The sequence below is a fragment of the Mauremys reevesii genome, linkage group 2, assembly GCF_016161935.1.
Source record: "Mauremys reevesii isolate NIE-2019 linkage group 2, ASM1616193v1, whole genome shotgun sequence".
In the NCBI taxonomy this organism is placed as follows: domain Eukaryota; kingdom Metazoa; phylum Chordata; order Testudines; family Geoemydidae; genus Mauremys; species Mauremys reevesii.
Window position 1 is genome coordinate 273,834,540 of NC_052624.1, and position 17,864 is coordinate 273,852,403.

At 38.6% G+C, this 17,864-nt stretch overlaps 1 protein-coding gene across 1 annotated transcript in view; it reads left to right on the top strand.

The window, feature by feature from the left end:
• KHDRBS3 (KH RNA binding domain containing, signal transduction associated 3) overlaps nt 1-14,778 on the top strand; it is a 202,254-nt gene extending 187,476 nt beyond the window's left edge. Inside the window, exons 8-9 of the mRNA XM_039527237.1 lie at nt 11,868-11,926; nt 14,168-14,778. Of these exons, the coding sequence (XP_039383171.1) occupies nt 11,868-11,926; nt 14,168-14,259 (151 nt within the window). The 3' untranslated portion in view covers nt 14,260-14,778. The remainder of the gene's footprint in view (nt 1-11,867; nt 11,927-14,167) is intronic.
• Nucleotides 14,779-17,864: the final 3,086 nt, after the last annotated feature.

A 17,864-nucleotide genomic window follows, 5' to 3' on the forward strand; every position in this document is an offset into this window, starting at 1 on the left:
CCCTACACTAGCCAATAGGAGATGCTGACCAGAAGGGTGTGTTCTAAGCCACACCCCTATCAAGGAGTTATGTGCGTGAGTCGGGGCTGCATACTTAGTCATTGGGCCAGGGAGAGAGAGAGAATGAATGACTGTATAGACTGGGGTTAGGATACCCATGTGGGAGATCCAGTGTCTCTGCTCCAGTGACTCTAATTCTTTGTCCAAAATGGAATATCTTCAACAGGAGAAACTGAGCATCTCCACAGCAGAATATGGCATTGCCCAGTGGTTTGGGCACTCGCCTGAGAGCTGAGATCCCCGTGTTCAAAACCTTTCTCCCTATCTGGCAGAAGTGAGAATTTAACCTCTCTCTCCCCCACAGCCTGGGTGAGTGACGTAAGCACAGGGCTAAAAATTATAAGGGCTGTGAGCATGCCTACCAAATTGGGCCTCTCAGGCAAGATACATGGGTGAATATCTGTCTTTCCCTGATTTGTAGATCGCGCTGAGGCTTAGGTGTGAGAGAGGCATCCAGACACGTAGAGTGAGGCAGCAGCATGCACTCCCAGAAGCAGAAACTTAAGTGACTAGGGAACTTTTACAATGACAATTTAGGCACAAGTGAATTTGCGTGTCTACTGGGCTACACGGCAGCCAAGCAGCTTTCTGGATTGCAATGGTGCCTAAAACTGGGGCTTAAAAGTCTAAGTCCGTTTGTGGATCTGGACTTTGGATACTATGGTTGTGATCTCCTAGTCAGTTGTTTGTGGGTAAGTTTTCAAACCACTGAGCTATACAACTCCCACTATCAGAGGGAATTATTTGGCTAAGTCTCTCTCTGCACATCTCTTCAAAAATGTACTGTTTGATGTTAAAATGATTGGTTGACTTGTTATAGAAAAACAAATAATGGTTATAAGAACGGGCTTTAATGAGCCATCTGCCTATTCCTGTTCTTTGAAAGTTCATGTGTTCCCAATAAAGTGATACTATATTAAAAGTAAAGTGTCCAATTTAACTTTCTTAGCTTCAAGCACCAGATGCTGCCCTGTGAAAGAAAAAAGTGCTGAATCTAAAAGTTCAGTTCAATCTCTAAATGCTACAAAAAATGCACCAGAATTTCTACCAAGACCACATTTTTTCAAAGATAAAGTGGTTTGCATATTTGCATTCAACATGTTGATGGTTTTCACTAGAGCTGGATGAAATTTTGCAGTTTTACTTTCTGACCCTTTTGAACGCTTTCTTTTCAGAAATAGTCGCGTCTCTTTTTAGATGCAGTGATTCAAATAAATTTTCATTTGGGAGAAAAAAAACGCAGCAAATTGGAAAGGGCTGGAGGAGTTGCCAAAGCTATAAAAAAAAATTATGCAACTTCACTTATGAGCAGAGGCAGAGCTGGTTTATGTCATCTTTGGGAAATTGTCTTTTATAGGTTGTTAGGCAAGTGGGTGAAAGTCTGGGAGTTGAGAGAGTTGAAAAAATTATATAGTTTATACACACAAAATTTACACTCTCTTGATTTCAGATCAGAGGGTGCAGAGAAGACCCTTATATTCATCTAATAGGGGAAGTGTGGCATCGTGCCCTCAAGGGGTTTATTCGCTTTACAATGGATGGATCATGTGAGATGACAGTGTGATTCATTGCAAAAGTGCATGTTCGGTCCCTCTGTAATGGCAGGCTCACTAAAGAATAACAGACTACTGAGTTTCTCCTTAAGTTAGCTCCAGTAGTAAAGGTCTGTGTTGTGGTGCTGTATGTCCAAGGTTCAGACCTTGGTTTATCACTCATGCAATGTACATTAGGTACAGCTAACTGGTGTCCAAAACTTGGCATTTCCTTTCTTTTATGAATTTGTATTGGGTACATGTTATGCTTAACCAAGTTTGATTGCATAGTTTCTGTTTATGGAATATTTTAATGGAGGGAAGCCTCACCAATAGCTGCAACTGCAACTTTTAGACTGTGTACAATGCCAAATAGGGATAGCGAGGGGGCTAAAGTGGCCACAGCTCCTATTGCCCTGGTCAGCATTTTATTCAAAATGGATGCTGTGCAAGTGGGAATAACCTCACAATCAATTTTAGATAACATGCAAAGATGGGGAAATGGCAAAACCCACTATCCTGCACTGCCCACATAACACATGTATTATCAGAAGCTATGTGTGGATAACAGAGCAGTGTCGGCCATTATTACCCTTTAGAACAAATGACCTATTTTAGTTGTGTCCCTTCAGAGTCTAATGGAACCAGAATGGCAGATTGCTATAAGCAAAAATATTCATACCTTGGTAGGCCTTTGATCTTGTATGCTTAGCTGTCGATTCAGTAGCTCCTCATTACCTCCTTCCTGGTTTAGCTTTCTCAGGTCACCAGCATGTACAGATGTCCTGTGACTGAGTAGGAGAGAAGGCTGCTATTGAGGGAGGAATTTGGTCATGGTATGTCTTCCTCTGCAGCATGGGGCACGTATAAAGCCAGTTGCCTACTGACAGTCTGATAGGGACTAGTGTCAATCACCTCTACTTCATATGTCCTTTCTGCTGCCCTTCTCAACATTTTGTACAGCATTAATATTTTGAAGTGAGAAATAAGACTCCCAAGTAGGAACACCTTGTCTACAGCCGCTGAAGAAAAAAATGAAAGCCTTTTAATGTTCACTTTGTAATATTTGTGGGCATCATTGTAGGGCAGCAGTTATGTGGTTCTAGTCAGAAACCAAGGGAGAGCACAAATTTTATTGCTATATTCAAAAATTTCTAAAATAGTTACATCCGATAACAATATAGCAGTTCTTCAAGATCTAACAGCCTACACTGGTAGGTGTGTTTTGTGTGTATTTTGACTCTCAAACATTTTAATAGCAGCATCTGACGACTGTAATTAATACTCGAGTATTAAAAATCCTGGACTTCATATACTATGCTGAACAATAAATTAAGGCCACAATGGTTATTAAAGGCAGGACTGATGGCACCGCCTATCACCAAGATTGTCTGACACTTTGCATTATCAGACCCTGTTTTCAGTTCCTTATGACACTGCCAAACTTTAACAGTTTGGGTTGACATTTTCCATGCTGAGGGTGTGTCAGGCTGAATTATTTAGAAAAATTTCAGATAAAAGTTCAGCTGTTTTCAAGAATGAGAGTGAGGAAAAATAAATTTCCACTGCAAGACTCCGATTCAGCCCCAGAGCAGGTTTGTCATCGGCACTGAAGAAAGCAAGCTGGGGTTGTGTGGTAAAAATAGTATGTGATCATGTAATTCAAGAGTGTGACAATGCATATGGACATGGGCCTGAACTAAGTTTTCCAGAAGCAACCTGAATTGTCACATTTCCTAAATTTTTGAGTGCTTGACTTGCAACCTTAATGTTCTTTTAACATGGCGGGTGGGGAGGGGGAGAGGGATCGGGAGGGTGGTAATAATATCTAAACTTTATTTTTAGTGAGTCATGCACCAGCAGCTATCTTTGATCATCTGTACCAGTCCATATGCTTGGCTAAAGTTCATCTCTGTCAACAGAGTAAGACAATATGCTGAAACATTTTCAGTGATGTCATCTTGTTTGTATGACAGGCGTGTTGGTTTAACCTGGGCAGTCATTTCTCACTCCAGCAGATGGAAAACATTGTATCTTTAACACAGAAGACATAAGAAAATGGTACCTCCCATCCGCCTGATCCTACCTTTATGACAGAACACAGTACCACATACATGTCTGGTTGCAGTGTCCATAAGAGGCACTGATGATCCAGAAGAGCACAAGAAGCTCAGAAGGAGCTCCAACCCTAGGATGTTCAAGGCAATAAACCAGATGTGAGGATTCCCCCGCAGGAAAATCCAGGGCACATTTCCCACAATTCACTGATGGGAAAATATCTTAATATAAGGACCAGTCACACAGGAAGATCTAACTCACTTTAGGTTTATGACATAACTATTGAGAGGGCAAGACATGGGAAGAGGGTTTGTCAGACATCGTCATAACAGTGGTGGCAGACCAAATAAAACAATTGTTTTGACAGGCCATTTGCTCCCTAGTTCGCTTGTTCTGTGCTGTCAGTCTGTAGCAGGCCAAACAAGAGAGTCCACATACACAGAGTGTGTCTACACTCCAGCATAGAGGTATACATTTCAGCTCAAGGAGACATACCTATGATCAATACCCGCTCTGATCAAGCTAAAGTGCTAAAAATTGAGTGTAGCCACAGTGGTGCAAGTGGCAGTGGTAGCCTCCCAGATACATACCTGTCCAAGATGCTAGGCCCATACTTAGGTGGCTAGCTCTTCCAGCCACTTGCACTGCTGTGGCTACACTCTATTTTCAGCAAGTTAGCTCAGTCAGCGCTAGTGTGGTATGTCTCCTTGAGCAGGAATTTACTGGACATAAGCTCTTTTAAAAAACAAATTAAAATTTTCCTGCCCCTGGCTTTCCTCAACTACTCTTTCTAAAGCTATCCTGACCTTACCCCATAGGGTTCAGCCTCAAAGCCTCTAAACAAACAAACACAGCATTGATACTGGAAAATAACAAGCAAAAGCAAAAAACAATGGATTACTTGTCACTTCTTCCACCATGCCTTGCACTAGCCCAGAACTACCAACTGGCTTCCTATGAACTACACTTCAAAGCAACCTCTAGGCACTGACTAGGAAAAAGGGCTTCCAGAATATTCTTCTCTTTGCACTCCAGTGACCAGCCCTATCAGAGTTAACAGTCTGGGTTTCTCCCCAAAATATGAACTGCCATTCTGAGACTACTTCCTCTCCCTCAGCAGTCATGCCCCTGTAATATGGTCTGTTAGAGAATACCTTGATATGTGGTAGTACTGACCCTGGAGGATTCTTTCATCAGCCTTACAGGGTCATTATATCCCAATTCATCAACAATAATATATTTTTAGAGTACACCCATGTATACTATGCAAAAATATGGAATATGTTCACTGTCTGGTGTTGATGTAGCGGTACTGATCCTCTGATTGTCCACATAGCAAATATCCTTACAAGATGGGCTGGACTTGGGAATGAATGCCAGCCCTTCACAAGTCCACTCTTCTGGAGATAACTGTCACTTAGGGAACATCCAGCCATCTCCAGCAATAACAGGCTGTAGTTAAGGCCAGCAATCAAGCTGCCATTTCTCTTTGAGGCATGAGCTTGGTCCTGAAAGCCCTTACTAAACTGTTGTTTGTATCTGAATGAAAAATCACTCTGTAGCTATGGTCTACCATCGTTTTATTTTTAGAAGCAGTCTGCACAGCAAAAAGAATTGGAGAACTTAGGCCCTGTTCAACACAATCATCTACACTTATAAATTCAGTTTATTAGAGAGACATTCTTCACACTGCACCAGGAAAGGACAGGCTGTTGCAGGTCCACATTATGTACCATGTTGTTTAATTGGCTAAAACAGTTCATCCAAGTGGCTTACTTGTGTGGTGATAAGGAAGTGACAGAATCTCTCAAAGCTCACTCTGCTTGATCAGTGGTGACTTCTTAAACAGAGAAATTAGACACTATCCTCTTGGCAATATGTAAACTACTTACTTGGGCCTCACTTCACACTCTCTCTAAGCATTATCGGATTAATGTCCAGACCTCAGCAATTAGGAGCAGCATACTGAGGTCTATTGTTGGATGCTAATCCCTGCATACTGTTGTGTACATACTGCTTTGTGAGGTTCCAAGTTTTTAGGTTGGCACAGAAAATCAAAGAGAATGGGAATTTTTTCTTACCTGATAATTTAATTTTCTTCATTTTATTTCAGGCTCTCCCTTCCCTTCAGCTCTAAGATACTACACTTGTGCTATTGAAATCCTGGTAGTTACATACACACAAACAGATGTAGATATTAGATATATTAATGTACAGAAGCGTCTGGTAGATAGTTAAAATTCCAGTGGCAGTCAGACTAGATTCAGAATTAAAGTTCATAGAATATCAGGGTTGGAAGGGACCTCAGGAGGGCATCTAGTCCAACCCCCTGCTCAGAACAGACAGATTTTTACCCCAGATCCCTAAATGGCCCCCTTGAGGATTGAATTCATAACCCTGAGTTTAGCAGGCCAATGCTCAAACCACTGAGCTATCCCTCCCCCAATTACATGAAGTTACATATTGTTGAGAAAATATGGCCTTAGTGCTTTCAAAGCTTCAGCCAACATGGGTGAGCAATACACTTTTAATTAGGGCCCTATCAAATTCACGATCCATTTTGGTCAATTTCACAGTCCTAGGATTTTAAAAAATCATAAATTCCATGATTTCAGCTATTTAAATCTGTAATTTCACGGTCTTGTAATTGTAGGGGTCCTGACCGAAAAGGGAGTTATGTAAGGGTTGCAAGGTTATTGTAGTGGAGGTTGCAGAACTGCTGCCCTTACTTCTGTGCTGCTGCTGGCAGTAGCGCTGCCTTCCGAGCTGGAGAGCAGCAGCTGCTGGCTTGGATCCCAGCTCTGAAGGCAGAGCCGCCTTCAGCAGCAGTGCAGAAGTAAGGCTGGCATGGTATGGTATTGCCACCCTTACTTCTGCACTGTTGCCTGCAGAGCTGGGCCCTCAGTCAGCAGCTGCCACTCTCCAACTGCCCAGCTGTAAAGACAGCAGCGCAGAAGCAAGGGTGGCATGGTATGATATTGCCACCCTTACTTCTGCACTTCTGTTGGCGGGGAGCTGCCTTCAGAGCTGGGTACCCGGCTCTGAAGGCAGTGCAGAAATAAGGGTAGCAATACCATCCCCTTCCCCCCTAAAATAACCTTGTAACCCCCCTGCAGCACCCATTTAGGTCAGGAATCCCAATTTGAGAAACACTGGTCTCCCCCATGAAGTCTGTACAGTATAGGGTAAAAGCACACAAAAGACCAGATTTCAGGAGAGGAGACCAGATTTCACAGTCTGTGACATGTTTTTCATGGCCGAGAATTTGGCAGGGCCCTATTTATAATCAGAGCAGACATTACCAAAAAAGTTTCAGAGTACTGTCTCCATCTGCTGGTAGGAAGGAGCTATTCTCAGACATCTGGGCAAGCGTAGAAAATCTCAGAAAGAGAAAATTGTCAGGAAAGAAAATGTTCTTATTTTAAAAAATTTCAGCAATACTGAAATATTGACAAAGCAGGTTTCAGATTTCCCCCTCCCACTCCAGTGCTCTTGATTTAGACCACTTAAAAACAAATACGAACTTTAGGCAATCTTTGACCAGCATCTTTAAATGCTGAAGCACTTGTTGCTCTAACATATGTGAAAAAGACGTGCATCCAGGTTGTTTACAAATTCAGAGAATTAAACTTTTTTATTTAGTTAATTATTTTATATTTTAATGCTTTTGAAAGTGTTTGAGAGTTTTGGAAACCAAAGATCCCTTTATTTGCATAACAGGCTTATCATGGGCCCTCTGCATAGGTGTAAATTATACCCGTTGTGAGGAATGTGATGGCCATAAAAATAGAAATTACTTGATTGTTTCAGTTGATGAATTAAAACATTTAATTTGAAAGGAAGCTTAAGTTCTAATAGAGCAGACTCTTTGTAAAATGCGCTCAGCTTTGTCAATAGTAAATATCTATAAGTAAATATCTATAAAAGGAAAGTTATCAAAAACTAAATGTTTCGCTCCTGGATGAGACAGTTCTTCTGTAGGTGATTTTAGCACCTTCATATTTTATATGAGATGCTTCCAAAGAGGATGGATATATACTAATAAATCCAGGAAAATACGGGGTGTTAGCTTTTGAATTCAAGCATTGCTTAGACTCTGCAGTTATAGGCACTAGAGGTAGAGCTCCATATTTTTTCTCAAATACACAATAACCAGAAATAAAACAAAAAAAGATATATAAAATGAAAACAAAAAACAAAAAGACGAAGCTTCTCACCAGCCATGGGAGATTCAGTGGCCAGCGTCAGCACCCATATGTGCAAGCAGTGAACTAATTGGATCACTTCCACCATACGAAGTGCACCAGCCTAGGGAAGGGCCTGCCAGGGTCACATGCATTCATGGTGCATGGATACTGTGCGTCCTGAGGTAGGGCTGGCAGGAGGATTTAGCAGCCTCACGAAGAGTGCAGGAGAGAGACAGATACCTGAGTGAGGCAGCCATTGTGGTGAGGGAGCTAGGGAGAGCGGGTGCTCAACCTCTCCTGAGCACGACCATCAAGGGAGTCGTGGCACTGCAGTTTTCCCCTCCTTCCATGGGATGGAGTGATGAGTCCTGGCTGAGCACTAGGCATCACTGCAGAGGAGTCTGCGCACGGGTTGAGTATTGAGATGATGGTGCCTGGACCTCAGGCAGAGGTTGGAGGAGTCGAGGCAAGTGGGGGGGGGGTCTAAGGCTCAGAGGGGCAAGGGTTGGGGGGGCAGGTGGAGTCAGGGTTGTTGGGGGGAGAGGTGTTCTATTAATGCAGATGTTATAAAGAGTCCCAAGGAATCAAAGGTGTTACCGTGGCCCTGGCAATGTCCAACATTAACAGTGTTAAGATTCAGGATTTTGTATACAGAGCCCTGCTTAGAACCATTGACAAACACATCATTAAAATTCCTTTTAATCTTTAATCTAAAATACAGAAAAGAGAGAAATCAGTTAAAGCATTTAACATATAAAGTATTAAGTAAATTTTATTCTAACAACAACCCGTGTTCCCTTTCCCTTTAGCTGGAAAGAGTTTTTAAAAGGAAACCCTCCCCTCACCCTACCCCATATTACAGTCTTTTCGGTGGTATTTAAAATGATAATAACTGTCCTTTCTAGGGAAATGAGGAAAAGTTAGTTGAAATGGGCTGGAGCTATTATTGTTGCTGTTGTTATTTGAAGTCCAGTCCTGTTTTCTAGAAGACAAAGCAAGCCAAACACACACAAAAGGGGAAAGAAGAGAACAGCAAAGATAGAAAATGCAGCCTCTGTCTCTGGTGCTGACTCACTTGCAGCCTCACTGCTGGAGAAACATGGGCACAGCATGTGATCTTATTAGCCATATTGAGACCTGGCAAACTTGTACCAGTGTTGGGCTGTTCAGGGAATTGCATTTAGCTGCCTTTTTCTGGTCAAAGGCTCACAGCAGTGTTGCAAAATATACAGTCTTGGCCAGCTAAGCCAGACTCCTCTTAGATACAAGAAAAAGGAGAGAGAGAGGAAAGAAAAGAAATAAGGTGGGGAAGGAAAAGGACACATGGAGAGGGGGATGGCAAAGTCTCACTTCCCAGGTGGTGTTTGGAGACTTAGCTGGAGCCAGGGGAGTGGCAATGAAATTTGGCTCCCTCTCTCTGGCCCAACCTGGTCAGGACATTTCTCAAGACAAAAAAGGTCAGGGGTCCAATGAAACTGTGGGAGTGACAGTTGTCATGGTGAAGCTCCCTTCTTCCCCCTTTCTAGTTCTTCAGTCAGCCAGTATTTGCTTCTGTTCTTCCCCAAAAAGGATTTTTCTTAAAAAAAAAACAAAAAACGGAGTGATAGATGGAATAGCCCATTCTCTCATTATTTTGTTCATTAATTAGACCTCATATTGAACACACCAATTTTTGTTCCTTGATTTCTGGTCCAACACTTCTCTTGTTTACCAGACATGATGTTAACTCAGTCCTTGAGTTATATCAATAGGCCTTTTTGTTTGGACTAATTTAGTCTTTTTATGTCCCTTTTGCACCTTTTTTCCATTAATATTTGTCCTTATAAGTTAACATGACATTTTATAAACTGTCATGTCTTACAATTAAGTTTACAATGCATATACATTTGTAGGCCCAGTTATTACAACGAAGGGCAAGGGGGGCGGATTGTGAGGGTTTGGGGATAAAACAAAGTAACTGAAATTCCCAAAAAATAAAATGAAAAAAATATAAAAATAAAGAATTTCACATGGCTCCAATTATAGGAAGGCCTGCGATAGATAGGTAGTCTTACCGGTTTTCTGTTTTCTCCTTTCCTCAGTCCTGCCTACAGCCATTTACACAAAATATGTTCACTGTGTTACAAACATATTGCCCTCTTGTGTAAAATTTCATATTTGTTTATAGACTCTCAAGTTCAGACAGAAGTCAGTCATGCAAGGGTTTAGCAGCATTACTTTGTTATAGAGCCTGAGAGGAGAGGGTGCAGGGAAGAGAGAGCGCATTGCATTTCATTGAGCAACTTTGAGCACTTTACAATATTATTTGACCTGATTATTAATGCTGAACAGTCTGTCAGGTAATAAAGTTAAATTTTGATGTACTTATAATGCAAATAAGTGATTTTCTCCCTTCCAGTGTTTATTGGTTTTGCAGTTTACATGCCATAAAATGTGTGTCATTTTTTGTTTAATAGACATTTTAGGTCTGTGAAATGAAACACTGCAAAAGTAATTCTGACAGGATTGACAGGCACAGGGATGGGGCTCAGCTGCTATAGACCTCTAGACTTGATGACAGTCTTACAATAAATAATCGGATGCTGTGTGAAATGATAGAGAATGTCAATTTAAAGTTCTTGATTGTCAAAACTAAGATTGTTTTATCACTGAACTGTTGCAGGACAAGTTTATGCTACTTTGTATGCTTCACATTTTTGTCCTTAATATACAGGTCTGTGTCACGTGGGCTGACAAACCATAGATGAGAATTTTAGCTCTTATATAGGTCTTCAGAATTTCACAGTGCAGACACTACTAGAATTTTTAGTTCAGGAAGCTTTAGACAAGCAATAATAGAGACTCATTCACTGCTCTTATTGTTTTGTATTTGCATATTTTTACACTTTTGGCCCAGGTATTTTCCAAAATTTGACAACTCTATTTCATTACCTGTCTCAGCTCTGTAGTTCTCTCTGCAAGTTAAATGCACCTGCAATACATGTATTGTTTACTCTGTACATAAAAAGATTATGTGAGAGCCTGGCATTTACCTCTACCTGCGAACTCCTGTTAAAACTACAAATTGTTTTGTCTTGACTTGGATTTTATTTTGTGTTAGTTAGCACTTGTTAGCCAAAATAAGATAAGAACACAGCTTTTTTTCCTAGTGAAGACAAGACTTTGGTTGTAGCAGTTTGTAATTTAGCTACTTTCCAAATAGCCATGTATTCCATACTGGCTCTGGATTTATCTGGCTACTAGGTACCAAACTATCACAATCACCCATTTTGTATTTTAAATGGTGTTTCTTATTTGTTGCTTAGTGTCCTGCAAACATCCCATAGGCCAGGTGTCGGTCAGCAACCTTTTAGAAGTGGTGTGCCGAGTCTTCATTTATTCACTCTGATTTAAGGTTTCGTGTGCCAGTAATACATTTTAACATTTTTAGGCCCCTCTCTATAAGTCTGTAACATATAACTAAACTATTTGTGTATGTAAAGTAAATAAGGTTTTTAAAATGTTTAAGAAGCTTCATTTAAAATTAAATTAAAATGCAGAGCCCTCCAGACTGGTGGCCAGGGCCTGGGCAATGTGAGTGCCACTGAAAATCAGCTCGCGTGCTGCCTTCGACACGTGTGCCATAGGTTGCCTATCCCTGCCGTAGACATTTGATCACATGTAAAATATTTTTCTAAAGCAATAATCAAGCAAAAGGTTATACATAGTTACAAATGTATGGACCATAAAACCATGGTGGGATGTTGTCCCTGTAAAATAAGCTAGGGCACGAAGCAGCTGCGCAGCGCAGTGTCAAGATTTAGATGATTTTGTATGCCTTCTGGCAGAAACGTAGGCACCGACAGCGCCAGGTGACAGCTAAACAATGGTTTTTTGAATGTCACTGCCACCTCAGTGTAGGACTTTGGCACCTAAAAAGGCAAAGTGCCTAAGTCCCTTGTGAATCTAGTCCATCATGTTTTAAGACATGTTGCTTAACACTACATTTCTAATAGCATTACTTATGTTGTCTGTCTTTTTTTTCATACAGTGGAACAGATTACTATGATTATGGACATGGACTTAGTGAGGAAACATATGATTCGTATGGTGAGTAGCTTTGTATTTGGAATTATCAGTGTATTTTAAAGAACTTTGAAAAAAAATCAATTTAACCCAAAAAGAATTTTCATGAAGAATGCTGCAATCCTGCATCAGGATGCACTTGCATCGACTGTTGTGCTGGTCTTGAGTCCCATTGTTACAGATGTTGAAGATTTATGGTTACTGAGACATATTTGTTGGGAGGTTCTTTTGTTTTGTTTTGTTTGTTTTTTGTAATTTTGTTTGCTTATCTTTGCCATATAATAGTAAAAATAAGCACTAAGAGCTAGATTTTCCACCCTTACTCCTATTTACTACATTCCCCCAAATCAATGGGATTATTTTCAGCGTATAATAATATTTAGTGTGAGTGAGGGTGGCAAAGAATTGGGCCATAAGGCCTCAGTTCAGCAGAGTACCTAAGCATATGCTTAATGTAAAACATGTGCTTAAGACTCATTGAAGTCAGTGGGACTTGAGCATATGCTTAAGTTCTTTGCTGAATCAGGGTTGAATTGAGCACATTTCACACTTAGTTTGTGGTCTTTTGGTATATAAATTCATGTCCAAGCTCCTGTTCTGTAATCTCAAGCAGGTAGTAATTATATAAAAGTTATGAAGTATTTTAGGTATGCAATAAACACAAGGGTACTGGAATATTTGTCTGAAGGCAAGACAACGCATGATAAAGCAAAAAGCATATGCCACAACGATAGGATTCATTTTTTCAAATCAGAAGTGCAGTGGTGATAGGTTTAATTAAAGGAATCTGTTATGGATTAGAAGCATAAAGCATGTTAAAAGGCACCTTTACTTCATACCTCTGGCTAGAGATCAGAGAAATGCAGTTTTCAATCAGTCAGGAAGCTCAAAAACTCATGAATTGCCAGTGACTGGTGCAAGTGAATCATGACTGTGGTTAATGGATGTTATGACATTTTTTAGAACATAACTGAAAACCATTTCCTGGTGTATCTTTTGAAGTGCATTTTACGATGTCTCCTCCCTGAAGCAATGATGACCTCAGCTAAGATTTGTTTGTCATAACAAACACTTTGAACATATAGGTTTGCCACATGTCATCTACTGGAATTGATGCAAGTAACTTGAGGGAAAGTAATTGATTAGATGAGTGCATCAAAAGAGGAGGTCACTTCAAGCAATTTTTGCCCCTCACAGTTCTTTAAATTGGTCTCTGTGGACCGCATTGCTTAAATCATTGTATATTTCAGCATTAAAGTTAACTGTTTGGCAGTAGGGGTCTGATTTCTCCGAGTATCTCACTAAGGGAAAAACCAATAGTGATAAAGCTTACAACCTGCTTAATGCAGGACACAAGATGTAACATTTTGTAGCATTACAATATTTAAGGTAAAAAAATTAAAATTTTCTCATTAAATCTTGTGTTACTTAAAACTGATAGCTTGTTATTTGTCAGGGCAAACTTGTTTACCAGAAGTTTAGTACAAAATATTAAGTGTACACCATCATATTTCGAGATTTGCAGAAAGATTGTTAGCACCTTGGGGAGGGACCGTGTCTTCCTATGTGTTTCTATGTCTAACACATTAGAACTCTGATTTGATCCATTATTATTGTTAATAATACAGTTCAGTGTGTGTTGTGTGTTTATTCATTTTGTTGTTACAAGCGAGGCAAGCAATTTCCTTTGCTCTTTGAAGATTATTAAAAAAAAATCCAGCTCTGTAGATCTTGCACTTTACAGGAAATGTATTTGTTTCTGTGAAATCCACTGTTATCTGAAATGCTGTGTTAGGTTGTGTTTTCACAAGGGAAGCCACAAGTGTTCATAGTGGAATTATGAAACTTTTCACTTGTAGCTTTCTAATTCAAAGTAATCCTAAATTGGTAGTGACCAAAAGAAGTTGGGTGGGGGAGGAGAGATTTATAGCTGTTCCGTAGCCTACATAGATGGTCATGTTCTTACACCAGGTCCTGTTAGTATAAGTACTTCTTTGTAGCCTCATTACAGGCCATACTGAATATCATAGGTGCCTAAACACATTCTCACCCCCAGCTAATGCCAGTCAGAACTGAGGCATTTTGGAAGAGCAGTATGGGGAAGTTCACCAGTTCTTTTGCTAAATATTAGACTTCATTCTCTACAACTGTCAGTGCAAAAGCACTGAACTCCAAAATTAAACTAAAAAAATTATAAGTAAAAACAAACACTGCCACAATGATCATTAGGAAAGATCTAACTATGATTGCTTTTCCTTGTTTCAGGGCAAGAAGAATGGACCAACTCAAGACACAAGGCACCTTCAGCACGGACAACAAAGGGAATCTACAGAGACCAGCCATATGCCAGATACTGATTGTACTGTCTGATGTTGTGAAATATCCAATCTCCACCAGTCCTGTATACTGTTCCAAGTAATTTTTTTCTATAAACAATCCCTTTTTAGTAAATCAAAGTGCTTAAAAATTGAACGGCTGGACTGAACTTAAACTATTTTGTTGAAAGAACAACCTGGACAGAAAGATATGTAAAACAAGGAACTTTGTTATTTCCAGACTGTATTTGAAAAATAGGTGATCAAAAAAAAATAACCTCTGATTAACTAGTGTTAAACAAAAACTAGGTTTACTAAATATGTTAATCCATTCTTTTAACATAAGCGTAACCTTTTATTTTAAAGGTTTTCAGCAATTTAGTTCTTTTAGTTTTATTTTTCAACCATTTTGCTAGTTTTTTCTCTTGCAAACATGCGTAAAAAGGGAAGCAAATTACAAATGCAAATAATGTGGTATTTTGTAACTCGAGTCTTGAAATGTTCTGTAGTGTTAAGCAAAGTTTACTCTTGCTTGATACTAAATAAACTTTTGAAAGAAAATCAGTGTGTGTGAGAGTAATTTTATGCTTTAGTTTATTTTATAATAAACCTTCATAAATAGTAGTAAACAGGGAGAAATTCATCTAACAATGATCAACATAAAAGGCTCATACTAAACACTGTACAGCTTTTTTTTTTAAAAAATGGTATAAACCTAAATGTACATTTATATACTCACAATAGATTTAAATGCTGTTTAAATATCCAAATGGTATGGATCTGCTTGAATGCCACATATAAAAAAAATAATCTTGGTTAAAAATGGTTTAAAATAGCTAATGAATTTTCTGAAAAAGATGTGACTAGTTTTCATCTTGTTGAGCATTTTTTCACTAGTGCAACTTTGGAATTTTTATGAGAATTTTGGTACCTTAATGACCACCTCGCTCCGTGCTGGAAGCAATAAACACAAAGCTTTTAAAGACTTTCTGACTTGACTAATTGAGGTCGCTTTCGTCAGAGGCAGAGGATGTGTAACCCTTAAAACGGTCTTCATTTGCAAAGGTAAATAAATCAAATAAGATTTTAATCTCACTTAATTTATCTTAATATAACCAATAAAATCAGGGAGTATACAAATTAGAAAGTTTCATTTTAGATTTTAGAAAGGCTTTAAGCTCACCTAAATTCTCATTTTAAAAAGTTTAATTTGTTTTAGTAATCTAAAAAGCCTTAGCTCAGTCAGTTTAATTTGGACAAATTATTCCCTATTAAACAAATGTAAAACCTCATAACTAGTAGTTTGTAATACCTTATTTTTCCATAAATTCTAGTAACTGAGAACAGTGCTTAAACATTACAAATGTTTTCAAAAGCTTTTCCTTGAAGATTCAGTTTGTCTTTTTAATTATAGTTTAATTTGAATTGTTTGTTTGTAGTTTATATTTTAAAGTCTTCTTCTGTATTTAGTAAACAGATCTTTTCTCTTGTCAGGAAACACTAAACGTCTTGGGGAGCCAAGAGAACAAAAACCTACATATGTTGATGCTTTGGTATGTACCTATTCATATACTTTAAACTCTCTGATCAATGATGTACCAGAGAAAAGAATTTTAAGCGCCTAAGTCAAAACCCATAAAAACCAATGGAAAGACTGCCAATGACTTAGCAAGGCTCTGGGCTAATCTTTAAATAATCACTAAGGGCAGTGATTGTTTTGAATTCTGAAGTTACTTTAAGAGTCTGCCAAAAAGAAAAATACCTTTTTTTTCAGGCAGTCTGACATGTAAAGCTCAATATTGAACTGTCCCATTGTGCCCCTAGCTGTTGTTGGATTCTTTCTATTCTTCAGATTAAGAATTAACTTTGAAATATGAATTTCAGCTAACTAGGTGAAGGAGTTGCTGACCTAATAGAGGAATGTAGAAGGAAATTAGTATAATTTTATGCCATCAGTCCCCCACAGAGAACTTCAATCCTGATAGAAAGTCATGTTGACAGTTTCTGTCAGAGAGGTCCCAATCTATAATTTTTCTGAGAATAACTTTGTGGGGAATAGTTTGATAGGAAAAATAAAATTGGTACAGGATGACTTGGTGAACCAAAATGAACATTTCTGCACAAGAAACATGTTGAATCTGGTGAAAGAGAAAGTCAAATCCCTTAAAAGTGTATTTACAGAGCTGTGAATCTACTGCTGTGCATGTTTGCTGTGGATTACTGTTTCTAATGAAGTTAGTCAGATACTAGGTTAAAAAATAATTCACCCAGATTTTTGTGCTGTGCTATAAAAAAAAATGACTGAAACTAGGACAGAAACTTTTAACCTTTGAGGGGGTTATTTCCTACTTTGAATGGTAATTCTAGATACTAATCCCATAAGAAACATTTAAATTCCAGGTTAATTGATTAATAAACGGCTCCTCAAGCTTTCGGCAACTTAGTGCCTTTAATTTGTAGTATAAATGGAGCTATATATTTTTAAATAATGCATACATAGTTACTGTTTAACACAGTAACATTAGGAGGTCTCTTCATTTGCATATACAAAATCTGCATTTGCACATGCAAAGTTTGCTGGAACAAATTCAAGACTTAGTTTAAGATTTAGCCAAAAGGCCCCATAAGGCTTGTAAAAGTTAAAAAGTTCAGCTGAGACTTCTATCTGCCTTGGCAAGAATAACTGCAGAGATCCAAAATTCGTGAGCAAGGCTGACTCTTAGAGCTGCTGCCATACCTAGGCGCAATAGAGTGGGGGTATATTGAAGCTGTCTTCTCTGAATGTTCTTAGCTTTCTGGGTCAAACACTTAATTACTACGTTAACATGATTTTGTCCATACCCTCAAAATGGCTTTTAAAAAAAATAGTTTCAGTGTAAGAGTTAAGGTTGCATAAAAAGTCTGATGTTAATCTATATGCAATTTTTGAACCAATCAAATGAAAACTGCAGCCCTTACACTCTTCGGCCCAATTTTAGTTAATGGCTCTTATTATGATCTTATCGAAATCTACACAGACTTCTACACAGAAGAACCGTTGTGAATAGTGACCATAGCAGCACTGTATTTTAAAAATATTTGGACAGGGAATATTTTTATAATTTATGTCCATATTTTTTATCTTTCTCCAAGGATTTGATTGCGCATCTTTTTTTTGTCAAAAACAAAAAATTGAAACTACATTGAAGCAGAATTTTAGACACTTTTATAGGTTCAGTATTTGCAGTATAAATCTTTTCTCAACACTTTCTAAAATAGCACACTTTGACCTTCTGTTCCTCTATTATATCTCCAGCTTTCTTTGGAATAATGGAATAACCTACCAAGGAAGGTAGTTTAGATATTAGATAATCCTGTTTCAGTGTGACAAACTTAATTACTAAGGAGAACTAGTTCATTCAGTGTAGAATTTCATGTTCTCACATTTCTTGGTCAATCACTACATATCGCCAGAGTCAAATCCAATAGCATAAGTGAATAATATCTTAACAATTGATTAATCATATAATTATTAATTGTTCCATATTGCACGCAGGCTTTATTGTCATCTTTGTACTAAATTTAAACCATTAGCTCCTTTTTTGCATTCTTTTCCATAAATCTACATACATTTATTGTATTTCCAATTGCCTGTTTCCACTGCCTGT